Source organism: Oncorhynchus mykiss, chromosome 2, assembly GCF_057628025.1.
Source record: "Oncorhynchus mykiss isolate SJ-2025 chromosome 2, ASM5762802v1, whole genome shotgun sequence".
NCBI classification, from domain to species: Eukaryota; Metazoa; Chordata; class Actinopteri; order Salmoniformes; family Salmonidae; genus Oncorhynchus; species Oncorhynchus mykiss.
Genome location: NC_143023.1, coordinates 82,612,275 through 82,624,614, shown reverse-complemented (window position 1 = coordinate 82,624,614; position 12,340 = coordinate 82,612,275). Strand labels below are relative to the sequence as shown.

General features: G+C 40.4%; 1 protein-coding gene across 2 annotated transcripts in view; it reads left to right on the top strand.

The window, feature by feature from the left end:
- Positions 1-12,340, top strand: part of LOC110497714 (diphosphoinositol polyphosphate phosphohydrolase NUDT4B) — a 31,781-nt gene that overhangs the window by 17,842 nt on the left and 1,599 nt on the right. Inside the window, exons 3-5 of one of the 2 annotated variants that reach the window (XM_090209477.1) lie at positions 1,701-1,745; positions 2,253-2,340; positions 7,817-9,257. In XM_090209477.1, the coding sequence (XP_090065603.1) occupies positions 1,701-1,745; positions 2,253-2,340; positions 7,817-7,836 (153 nt within the window). In that variant the 3' untranslated portion in view covers positions 7,837-9,257. Of the gene's footprint in view, positions 1-1,700; positions 1,746-2,252; positions 2,341-7,816; positions 9,258-12,340 lie in introns of those variants that run through there. The other variant, XM_021574013.3, reaches the window with a different exon arrangement.

Genomic DNA, 12,340 nt, shown 5'->3' with positions numbered 1-12,340 from the left:
GGGCCTTGGTCAGAGAGGTGACAAAGAACCCAATGGTCACTCTGACGGAGCTCCAGAGTTCCTCTGTGGAGATGGGAGAACCTTCCAGAAGGACAACCTTCTCTGCAGCACTCCGCCAATCAGGCCTTTATGGTAGAGTGGCCAGACAGAAGCCATTCCTCAGTAAAAGGCACATGACAGCCCACTTGGAGTTTGCCAAAAGGCACCTGAAAGGACTCTCAGACCATGAGAAACAAGATTCTCTGGTCTGATGAAACCAAGATTGAACTCTTTGGCCTGAATGCCAAGCGTCACGTCTGGAGGAAACCTGGCACCATCCCAATGTGGTGGCAGCATCATGCTGTGGGGATGTTTTTCAGGGGCAGGGACTGGGAGACTAGTCAGGAGCGAGGGAAAGATAAATGAAGCAAAATACAGAGCGCGCTCAGGACCTCAGACTGGGGTGAAGGTCCACCTTCCAACAGGACAATGACCCTAAGCACACAGCCAAGACAACCCAGCCAGAGCCCGGACTTGAACCCGTTCTAACATATCTGGAGAGACCTGAAAATAGCAGTGCAGCGATGCTCCCCATCCAACCTGACAGAGCTTGAGAGGATCTGCGGAGAAGAAGGGGATAAATTCTCCAAAAACAGGTCTACCAAGCGTTTAGCATCACAACCAAGAAGACTCGAGGCTGTAATCGCTGCCAGAGGTGCTTCAACAAAGTACTGAGTAAAGGGTCTGAATACTTATGTAAATGTAATATTTCAGTTTTTATTTTTAATACATTTGCAAACATTTCTAAAAACCTGTTTTTGCTTTGTCATTATGGGGTATTGTGTGTAGATTGATGAGGAGAAAAAACTATTTAATTAATTTTAGAATAAGGCTGTAACATAACAAAATGTGGAAAAAGTCAAGAGGTCTGAACACTATCCCGAATGCACTTTACATGCAGTCCTCATCATGGGCAATGCTGAGACTAAGTTTTATGGGAGCAGAGACATGATATTCCCCTTTGGCTAGTCTGCTGGAATTCTGTCTCGGCATGAAAATATCCCACAGTCAGTCGATGTTCCCATCTGGCTTTTGCAGCGGGTGAGGGTAGAGTACTGTCAAACCTGTTGCATTGTTTGAGGTTAAACATATCTGCCTTACCAAACAAGCACGTTCTTTAAGAGCACATTCCTTGCTTGTGAATACCACAATACATGGATTCATTTTTAGTTGTTATAATCTGTGATGTGTTAGTTATCCTATCATCAATTAAATAAATGTAGGCTATTTGTTTATGTAAAACATGTCACGCCCCTTGCTTAGCAAGTACCACTTCCCCCTGATTCAGCTCATACCAAGGTTCGAACTCAGGACCTTTGCCTCGCAAACACACGTGACTTCCCTCCTGAAGTGTCTTACCAAGTCGTACTAGCTAGCTATCAAGCAGCGCATGTGGGGACACTTCAGGCTGAGGAATCAGTTTCACAGATCTCCATCTGCTACATTTACATTTAGTAGAATTTGATTCTGTTTTCTGAAAATAATTATCTTGCTGATGTTGATTTAACAGAAAAGTAAAACTCTACATGATATTGGCTGCAACAACTTTTAAAAGTGACTCTGTCTTGTAATGTAGGATGTGGGAATGTATGGATTTTATACTGGTGTTTATACAGTAGCTTGACTGTCCTTTGTTCTAATCTGTCTGTGTCACTGTCCAGGCTGGTGTAAAGGGGAAACTTGGCAGGCTACTGGGGGTTTTTGAGGTAAGCCTCACAAACTGTCAATCATCATGTCATAGCACACTGTAGCATAGCACTGTATATTACATATCATGCAACACATGTCAAAACATTTCTCTCATTACAACATTATTATTAAGCCCTACTTCCTCATACCAAAGACCAGTGATATTCAAAGTCATGGTCGCAACCCCACGTGGGAACTGCAGTGGGTTGCCACATTAAAAATTATATTTAGGGAACAAACAATTAAGAGTACAGATTTAGTAAATGTATTTTATTGAGTAAATGTATTTATTGGTTACTTTTGATAAGAAAGACAAATGAAATGAATGCAAGGTTATTTGTTGATGTAAATTAACATTTACTGGGGTGGGTTCGGTTTCAGCTGGGACCTCAAAAAATGGGGTCCCAGCTGAAAATACCACACAACACACCACAAAATGTTTAAGCCCTGCATGCAATACAGAAACACTGTATAAAGGGTTTATTATGATATGAAGCTGTCTGTCTGTTTGTTTGTCCCTGTAGCACAACCAGGACAGGAAACACAGGACATACGTCTATGTCCTGACTGTGACAGAGACCTTGGAGGACTGGGAGGATTCTGTCAACATCGGTAGGCTTCCACTGTACATGAAGACATCTGGTTAGGGAACTTCTACTGTACATGAAGACATCTGGTTAGGGAACTTCTACTGTACATGAAGACATCTGGTTAGGGAACTTCTACTGTACATGAAGACATCTGGTTAGGGAACTTCTACTGTACATGAAGACATCTGGTTAGGGAACTTCTACTGTACATGAAGACATCTGGTTAGGGAACTTCTACTGTACATGAAGACATCTGGTTAGGGAACTTCTACTGTACATGAAGACATCTGGTTAGGGAACTTCTACTGTACATGAAGACATCTGGTTAGGGAACTTCTACTGTACATGAAGACATCTGGTTAGGGAACTTCTACTGTACATGAAGACATCTGGTTAGGGAACTTCTACTGTACATGAAGACATCTGGTTAGGGAACTTCTACTGTACATGAAGACATCTGGTTAGGGAACTTCTACTGTACATGAAGACATCTGGTTAGGGAACTTCTACTGTACATGAAGACATCTGGTTAGGGAACTTCTACTGTACATGAAGACATCTGGTTAGGGAACTTCTACTGTACATGAAGACATCTGGTTAGGGAACTTCTACTGTACATGAAGACATCTGGTTAGGGAACTTCTACTGTACATGAAGACATCTGGTTAGGGAACACTATTTTCTCACATCTCTTTAGACCTTTATGCACGTATTTTGTCTAAGCATTTCCTCTCTGACACAATTGGTGGGAAACTGGGAACTTCTGAGAAATTTAGACAAACAACCGTTTCTTACTACACCTACGCAACTACGTCTCTCTCACACCCCGGGCCCCTTTCACTCTCCGAGTCTGTGATGTTGACATCAAAACATTGGAACACACAAACACATTTGTGCCTCATAAAACAAAAAGGTTTTGATCTCCTAAGCAGTCAGGGCCGTAAAATGAGGTTTGAGGACTGTTGCTTTGACTCCTGGGTACTTAACGAAAATCATCAGATGATATTTTCTAATTCCATTCATAGAGAGTGTATCAAAGTCAGGTTCATGTAAGATTCCCTTTGAACAGAATTTGTATCATGAAAAGACAAAAGCACAAATACTGCTTGGAGTTTGTAAGTTCAAGTGGCTCTTTGGGGGCTTCATGCATAGTACTCATGTTTTATCAAACAATGAATTCTTTAGATAAGTAAAATTATAATGCATTTATGTAATTTGTCCAATGTTATTAATAGGGGAAAGAAATGTAACACTTTTATATTACGACTGTACAGTGCCTTCAGGCGGTGAATCTGACTGTTGTTCTAAGTCAATATACAGGTCAGGATGTCTGTTTGTCAAAGATCAGTGTCTCAGTTGACCCTGAGAATTTCACAGTGTCATCACTATTCTTTTTCATTTCAAGCTCCTGAATCATGAATTTGATACATTTATTTTATGAGCTTTTTGCATCGGTCACATGTACATCACTGTTCTCTCCTGGGTGGATCTGTGGAACATCAAAGTGGAGCAGATGAGCCATGTTCCTAAAATGGCTACTGTACATACCAAATTATGTATGTGTCTTGGTTATCTTTTAATGTATTAAAAACAATTATCAGTGCCAAATAATCAGTGATTTTGTATCTACTGACTGTACTATTGACTGATGTTCCAATCAATCAAAAGTTTAAATTGTAAATCTCAGCATTGAAAGGAGTTAAAATGAACCTCTTAAATGTAAAGTCCCCATATTTAGGGACCCTATTAGATGTTTTTATTCAATTCAGTCTGGTATGAGAACGGTAGCCCTATCTGCAAAAGCAGGGTGTCTACGGAAATCTGAGTATCTTGGCTATTTATAAGTGCCTTAAAATCTTTGGTGTGATTTATTACCATATATGGGCATATGAATGTATAAGGGCAGGCTGAGCAGATTACCTCATTTCAAGATCCCGAGGTGTTCGTGCTGATTGTATGGAGATTGTAACAGCCGGTTAATGGTATCCCTTGAGAAGGCAAGAACAAGATGTATGGCAGGAGAAGTGCATTATTATCATAAGGAGACATATACTTGAAATACGGAAGAGGAATGGAGGGGATAAGAGAGGCAGAGGAGGTCTAAGAGAGGGGGAGGAAGAGGTTGCGATTGAGTCTGTTAAAAATGATGGAAAAAAGCTGAGATGGTTTGTTAGAGAAGAATGCTAGAAAGTGTAAGCAGAGTGAGCTGAAGACAGGAGGAGAAATGGAAGTGAATGAGGTCGAAGTATCGGAGGTGGTAGGTGTCGTGAAGTTCTCTGAGCCTTATGCAGGATAAAGATGAGTCTGTGACAGTAGGAGTGAAGTTTTTTGGAACAAGTGGACCCTTGCCTTTTGGCTGATCCATTTGTGGTTTCAGGGTGGGTGAAAACCGAGTTGGGTGCTGTGGAATCGGTGAGGGTAACCAGAAGTGGTCTTGTGATAATTGTTTGTGTTTCTGCTAGTCAGAGGGAACAGGCGCTCTGCGTTAAATGAATGGGGGCAAGACGTGAATGGTTTTGCTCTCAAGAAGTTTCCTAGGTGGTAGCAGTGTGTAGGAGGGAGGTTCCTAGGTGGCAGCAGTGTGTAGGAGGGAGGTTCCTAGGTGGCAGCAGTGTGTAGGAGGGAGGTTCCTAGTTGGTAGCAGTGTGTAGGGGGGAGGTTCCTAGGTGGTAGCAGTGTGTAGGAGGGAGGTTCCTAGGTGGTAGCAGTGTGTAGGAGGGAGGTTCCTAGGTGGTAGCAGTGTGTAGGAGGGAGGTTCCTAGGTGTGAAAAGTGTGCAGAAGGGCATGAGAAAAAGGAATGTGTACAATTGGGGAAAGTAGTGGTATGTGTTAACTGTAGGGGTGCCCATGGAGCTGGGGATCAGAAATGTCCTGTGAGAAAGAGGCAGGTTGAGGTTTCCAGGGTTAGAGTAATGCAGAAGTTGTCATATGCTGAGACAGTGAAGAAAGTAGAGGAAGATGGGTCAAGGGGGAGTGTTCCTGAGAGGAGTGGTGCGTGTAGTAGATCTGTACCAGTACAGGGGGATCGGCCAACAAGTGATACATGTTTCAGTAAGATTTCATTTTTGGCCTTTATAGCAATGGTTATCAACTGTACTGCAGGGATGGAACGTAAGTCACAGAAAATTGAGGTTGAGATGGCAGCTGTAGAGGGATATTTGGGTGTGCGAGACTTGACATCAGAAGAGTTACAGGGTGTGTTGAGTGGTGGTGTCACATCCTTTCAGGTTGTTGGCCTGAGGTATGACTAAGTAGATTTAAATAGTGGAGTAGGGGTGGTATTTTTTATTTTATTATATTTTGTTAGAATAGATGGTAGGGTATTTGTTTATTTCTACATTTTTTCAAGCAAAGTACAGTGCCTTGCGAAAGTATTCGGCCCCCTTGAACTTTGCGACCTTTTGCCACATTTCAGGCTTCAAACATAAAGATATAAAACTGTATTTTTTTGTAAAGAATCAACAACAAGTGGGACACAATCATAAAGTGGAACGACATTTATTGGATATTTCAAACTTTTTTAACAAATCAAAAACTGAAAAATTGGAAGTGCAAAATTATTCAGCCCCCTTAAGTTAATACTTTGTAGCGCCACCTTTTGCTGTGAATACAGCTGTAAGTCGCTTGGGGTATGTCTCTATCAGTTTTGCACATCGAGAGACTGACATTTTTTCCCATTCCTCCTTGCAAAACAGCTCGAGCTCAGTGAGGTTGGATGGAGAGCATTTGTGAACAGCAGTTTTCAGTTCTTTCCACAGATTCTCGATTGGATTCAGGTCTGGACTTTGACTTGGCCATTCTAACACCTGGATAAGTTTATTTTTGAACCATTCCATTGTAGATTTTGCTTTATGTTTTGGATCATTGTCTTGTTGGAAGACAAATCTCCGTCCCAGTCTCAGGTCTTTTGCAGACTCCATCAGGTTTTCTTCCAGAATGGTCCTGTATTTGGCTCCATCCATCTTCCCATCAATTTTAACCATCTTCCCTGTCCCTGCTGAAGAAAAGCAGGCCCAAACCATGATGCTGCCACCACCATGTTTGACAGTGGGGATGGTGTGTTCAGGGTGATGAGCTGTGTTGCTTTTACGCCAAACATAACATTTTGCATTGTTGCCAAAAAGTTCAATTTTGGTTTCATCTGACCAGAGCACCTTCTTCCACATGTTTGGTGTGTCTCCCAGGTGGCTTGTGGCAAACTTTAAATGACACTTTTTATGGATATCTTTAAGAAATGGCTTTCTTCTTGCCACTCTTCCATAAAGGCCAGATTTGTGCGATATACGACTGATTGTTGTCCTATGGACAGAGTCTCCCACCTCAGCTGTAGATCTCTGCAGTTCATCCAGAGTGATCATGGGCCTCTTGGCTGCATCTCTGATCAGTCTTCTCCTTGTATGAGCTGAAAGTTTAGAGGGACTGCCAGGTCTTGGTAGATTTGCAGTGGTCTGATACTCCTTCCATTTCAATAGTATCGCTTGCACAGTGCTCCTTGGGATGTTTAAAGCTTGGGAAATTTTTTTGTATCCAAATCCGGCTTTAAACTTCTTCACAACAGTATCTCGGACCTGCCTGGTGTGTTCCTTGTTCTTCATGATGCTCTCTGCGCTTTTAACGGACCTCTGAGACTATCACAGTGCAGGTGCATTTATACGGAGACTTGATTACACACAGGTGGATTGTATTTATCATCATTAGTCATTTAGGTCAACATTGGATCATTCAGAGATCCTCACTGAACTTCTGGAGAGAGTTTGCTGCACTGAAAGTAAAGGGGCTGAATAATTTTGCACGCCCAATTTTTCAGTTTTTGATTTGTTAAAAAAGTTTGAAATATCCAATAAATGTCGTTCCACTTCATGATTGTGTCCCACTTGTTGTTGATTCTTCACAAAAAAATACAGTTTTATATCTTTATGTTTGAAGCCTGAAATGTGGCAAAAGGTCGCAAAGTTCAAGGGGGCCGAATACTTTCGCAAGGCACTGTATAAGGAACGATGAGGAATGAGGATTTCGCCTCGGCCGACAAATATTGCTTTCTAGAAGGATTGGATCCACTTTTAGATCTATCTGTAAGTAAATTATTTTCTTGACTTTATATAGAACATTTACTATATGTAAGTTGTCTGCTTTTTATGCTTTGGATTTAGTTTTACATAGGCCTATGTAACAAGTAATTTATATGTTATATAATTCCAAAGTAGTTATTTAATACCAATATGTTTCATATTGGTTCACTGTTTGCTGTTCATCCTTGTAACTTTGGAGAGGCTCACTACATTTATGGTCATTGTTAATTTGTGGTTCTCATCTCTGCCTTTGCCTCCAAAGTCTTACTGTTTGCATTGTGTGTGTACTTCACACCTTCTATGTGAGTCACTGTACAGATAAAGTTTAGGCCTGGTGTTTTTACTTTACACTAATGTCATTTTGTAAATTTAGTCAACTGTAATTCTGTGTCATACAACAATATATCCCTTTATTTTATTTACCGCAGAGGATTTTGATGACGTTTGAGAGCCACCCCTCCACATCAAGCGCCCCCGCCAGTCAAGGTCTTCACCGCGATGTCCTTCACCTCGTCTGATGGTTCTACATCCACTTTTCATAGACCTCTTCAAAAAGAAAATTGGTGCTTTTGGCACCATTCGTCCTAACAGAATCAGTTTCCCTAAGACCAAGGTAAACAACATGACAAAGACAGCGGAGAGGGGAACCATACGTTGGATCAGGACAAACAAGCAGCTTTTTGTGAAATGGAAAGACATTAAGGAAACAACCATGCTCACCACACAACATAAGGCATTCAATAACAACAATGTCACAAGGAGAGCGAAAAAGGGGGGGGGGGGGGGGTGGTGGTGTGTCTCCATTCCTGTTTCTGTGAAGGACTATAATGCCAGCATGGGGGTGTCAACCTATCTGATGTTCTGATAAACTACTACCAGGTTCTCCACAAGACCAGGAAGTGGTGTAAGACTTTTATTTACCACTTTGTGGACATTGCTAGAGTAAATGCTTTCATTCTCCACCATCAGATGGTCAAAGCAAAAGGTTAAACCCGTCTCCCAGTTGGCCTTCTGAGAGCAGCTGGTGTTGGAAATGGTTGAATTGGGGGCCCAAAGCAACCTCACAATCATCACAAGACCCCCAACCACTATCCAACACACATGCCAAAAAAACAAAAAGGAAGAACTGCAAGCATTGCACAAAACACAGGGGGGAAAAAGGGGGAAATGACAGTTTGCTTTTTGTTTCCAGGCAGAGAGGGACTGCTTCAAAGACTATCACTACATGCACAAGCTACGGTGAAAGCGAAATCTAATCATCTACACCTGGGATTTAAAATGAACACGAATGCCATTTGTAAATATTTCAGCTTCTTTTTATTTTTGCACCTTTTTTTAGTGAAGGACACGTGTAACCAAGTTTGTGTTTGATAAGAAATGTTATATTTTTTTATGTATATCTGTTTCTTCTATATTGTTTTTGTTAACAGTTAATTTTTACATGGGATTAATACAATGGATATGCCTAGGCTAAACATTCTGGCACTTTGGAGAGGTTCAAAGGACACTTGAATGTACCCTGGATACCACATAACACCACCACAATGTTTGAGTGAGGTTAATATGGTAGAAATGTTATTTTTATACTGAACAAATTGCATTTAGGGATTGCAAATGTGTAATAGCACTGGAATTATCTAATTTACAGACATATGCCACTTTGGAGAGGTTTAGAGACACTTGAAAACATCCCGCGACCACACCTGACCACTTACTAAAACGTCTGCCTATTTCTACTTGTTAGGTCTATCAATCCCTTCTTTTCTGATCTTGTTCACACGTTTTAGAAGCCATCTGAGAGTGTTTCCAGCTCTGGGTATCAGTAATCCACGTATAGCTTGTCAATAAAAGATTACATTCAAAATAAAATGTTGTGTGTGCTTGATCTTGTATATTCTGAACTATGTAACTCCTTTCTTCTGATTATTTCCTCATAATCTCCCAGACGTTGTCTTTCCAAATATACCAAGTTTTGGCATGTCAGAATCATGTAATTACACATGAATAGTAGTATCTTTTGGGTATGTCTATTTAGGCGGAAATCTAAATTGTGCCATTACATTTAAGAGGTTAAAATGACTCGTATAGAGGCTGACCCCAGTTTAGTTGGCAGGAGACAGCTTGTAAAAACAGAGAGGAACAAGCAGACAGACTGACAGATGGTCTCTGTTGTCATTTGAGATACTGACCGAGGGACACGTCCATGTATACAGTAATACGTCCCTAGCCACCTGAACTCTGACCTACTGGATATATTGACTGAAAAAATGCTGTCAGTTGTTTTCACACCATCATCACCTCTATGTCAAACACCTGTTGATCTTCAGTAATGTCAGCATATTGCTGGATGTCTAAATAAAATGCTTGTATTTGAAGAATGGTTTGGAAAAACAGAATTCAATGTCCACTTGTGTTTTGATCCACACTTTTCTTTATGCAAACTAAGTATCAAATTATGAGATGAAACTGGCCAAATTCTGTTTTGAATGAGTTACTTGTACATTTGTTTGTTTAATATTTACATGAAGACATTTTCCATGTTCTGTAACTAAAATATGTGGTATCTGTGCAAATTAGTCAAGTAAATATTGTACGGTAGAAAACACCGAACTGTCTTAGCTAACTAGACACTTTCTACATGTTAAGACGTGGACTAGATCCCAGAAATTATCACCATAATTGGTTTAGGATGTGGTAGCAGGTGTTTAAAATATAACGTTTGACAAGGGACCCTGTAACTCAAAACGTGGACTATTTATAGCCGGTCTGAAAAAAAGTGCTGATCTTTCGTTCCCTTCACCCATATAAATAGAATTCAGGCCTGTTCACAAGGTGCATGCATGTTTGCTGTGCACAGTTGTTTTCCAGTCTTCGTCACTACCCGCACTGTCTCCCCCTCCCTCCCTCTGTCCTCTCTTGCCTTTTACAAGTCCCATGACTGTGCCTGGCCAGGCTCTACATTTGTGGGCTTGTAAGTACCTCAGTACCCCCCCCCCCCCTCCCCCATACACACCGCTACTCCCCCCTCAGTAACCCATTTTAATGTCAGAGGGCACTTTTGAATGCCTTTTACAAAATACTTGAATGATAAAATATGGATAGCATTTGGAAGCCAGGAGAAAGTGGTTTTGAAGAGATGTATAAATAATGTTAACTGACAGTTAACCAGACAGTGTTTTTTATGGGAAATCTTTATACTGAGGCTTAGGTGGGTAGCTTCATCAACACCACAGGATAAAATACAGAAATGTCCAGTTGTACTATGGGTAAAGTTCTCAACATTCAGTGGTGTTACATTTTTCAGTATTTCAGCGCTGGTTTGTGTGAAGGGGTGGGGAAAATGTGTAGGTTACAGAGGTTTAGCCAGTGTTCATGTTGATATGCTAATTGGGAAGTCCAACAAAAGCAGAAAAGTAATAACACTTTCTGAATGTCACATGTATCCGTTAAAGTAACAAAGACCTACTTTAAGGAAAGTTTTGATTACTTCCTAATACATTGTAATGTACATTCAGGCAGTCAGGGAAAAACAAACAGTAATCATTGTTGGCTTATTACAAAAACTGAGAATCGTTGTATACATCAGTTTTTAGATCCTATTACTCTGTTAACCTGCTAAACTCTGAGTGGTTGTTTTGGACCCGGTACAGGGTCCGGCGATGACATTTGAAAGCTGCAGTCCTTTTTGGAAATTTAACTCAAATCTTACTGCTGGCAATGTCATAAGAATATCCCTGTATACATCCTCCACATGCGTCATTGATCTAGCACATTGTTTACAATAGGAAAAGTGAATGGGAAAAGAAGTTTGAAGTTTCCTCACCTGTCTGTGTCTTATATAAAATTTTAAAAAGCAAACTCCATTACTTGAAAGCCCTGATTGCTAAGGTAATTTTAAGATGTCAGGCTTGAAAATCCGTTTAGCCATTTTGGCACAGTGACTCACGACCCAAACCAGACGCAACTGGTGGCCAAGAGATGTCATGTGATCTCCTATTGCTATCTAGTGGATGAACTGGGAATCAGACAGGGGATATATTTACATCAATAGATAGAGACTTGAGCTTTCTCCTCATATGCCTTCAGAAAGTATTCACAACCCTTGACTATCCACATTTTGTTGTGCTAAAGCCTGAATATAAAAGTGATTCAATTGAGATGTTGCGTCACTGATCTAAACACAATGTGGAATTGTGTTTTTAGAAATGTTTACAAATGAAGAAATTATAAGCTGAAATGTCTTGAGTCAATAAGTATTCAAATCTTTTGTTATGGCAAGTCTAAGCTCAGGAGTAAAAATGTGCTTAAGTGATTTGTTAACATTTGCTCACTGTGCAAATCCAATACAACACATCACTGAGTACCACTCTTCATATTTTCAAGCATGGTGGTGGCAGCATGATGTTATGGGTATGCTTGTCATCTTCAAGGACTAGGGAGTTTTTTTAGGAAGAAAATAAACAGAAAAGAGCTAAGTACAGGCAAAATCCTAGAGGAAAACTTGGTTCAATCTGCTTCCCAACAGACACTGGGAGACAAATTCACTTTTCAGCAGAACAATAACCTAAAACTCTAGGCCAAATATACACTGGAGTTGCTTACCAAGACTACCATGAGTGTTCCTGAGTGGCCTAGTTACAGTTTTGGCTTAAATGGGCTGGATAAACTATGGCAACACTTGAAAATTACTGTCTAGCAATGATCAACAACCAACTTGACAGAACTTGAATTTCTTTAAAAGAAAATTTGGCAAATATTGTAAAATCCAGATGTGCAAAGCTCTTAGACTTACCAAGGAAGACTCTCAGCTGTAATCACTGCCCAATGTGATTCGATTATATATTGACTCGGGGTTGCATACTTATCTAAACAAGATATATTAGTATTTTATTTTCCATAAATAAAATGTCACATTTTGTGTAGATTGTTGACAGAAAATGACATACATTTTA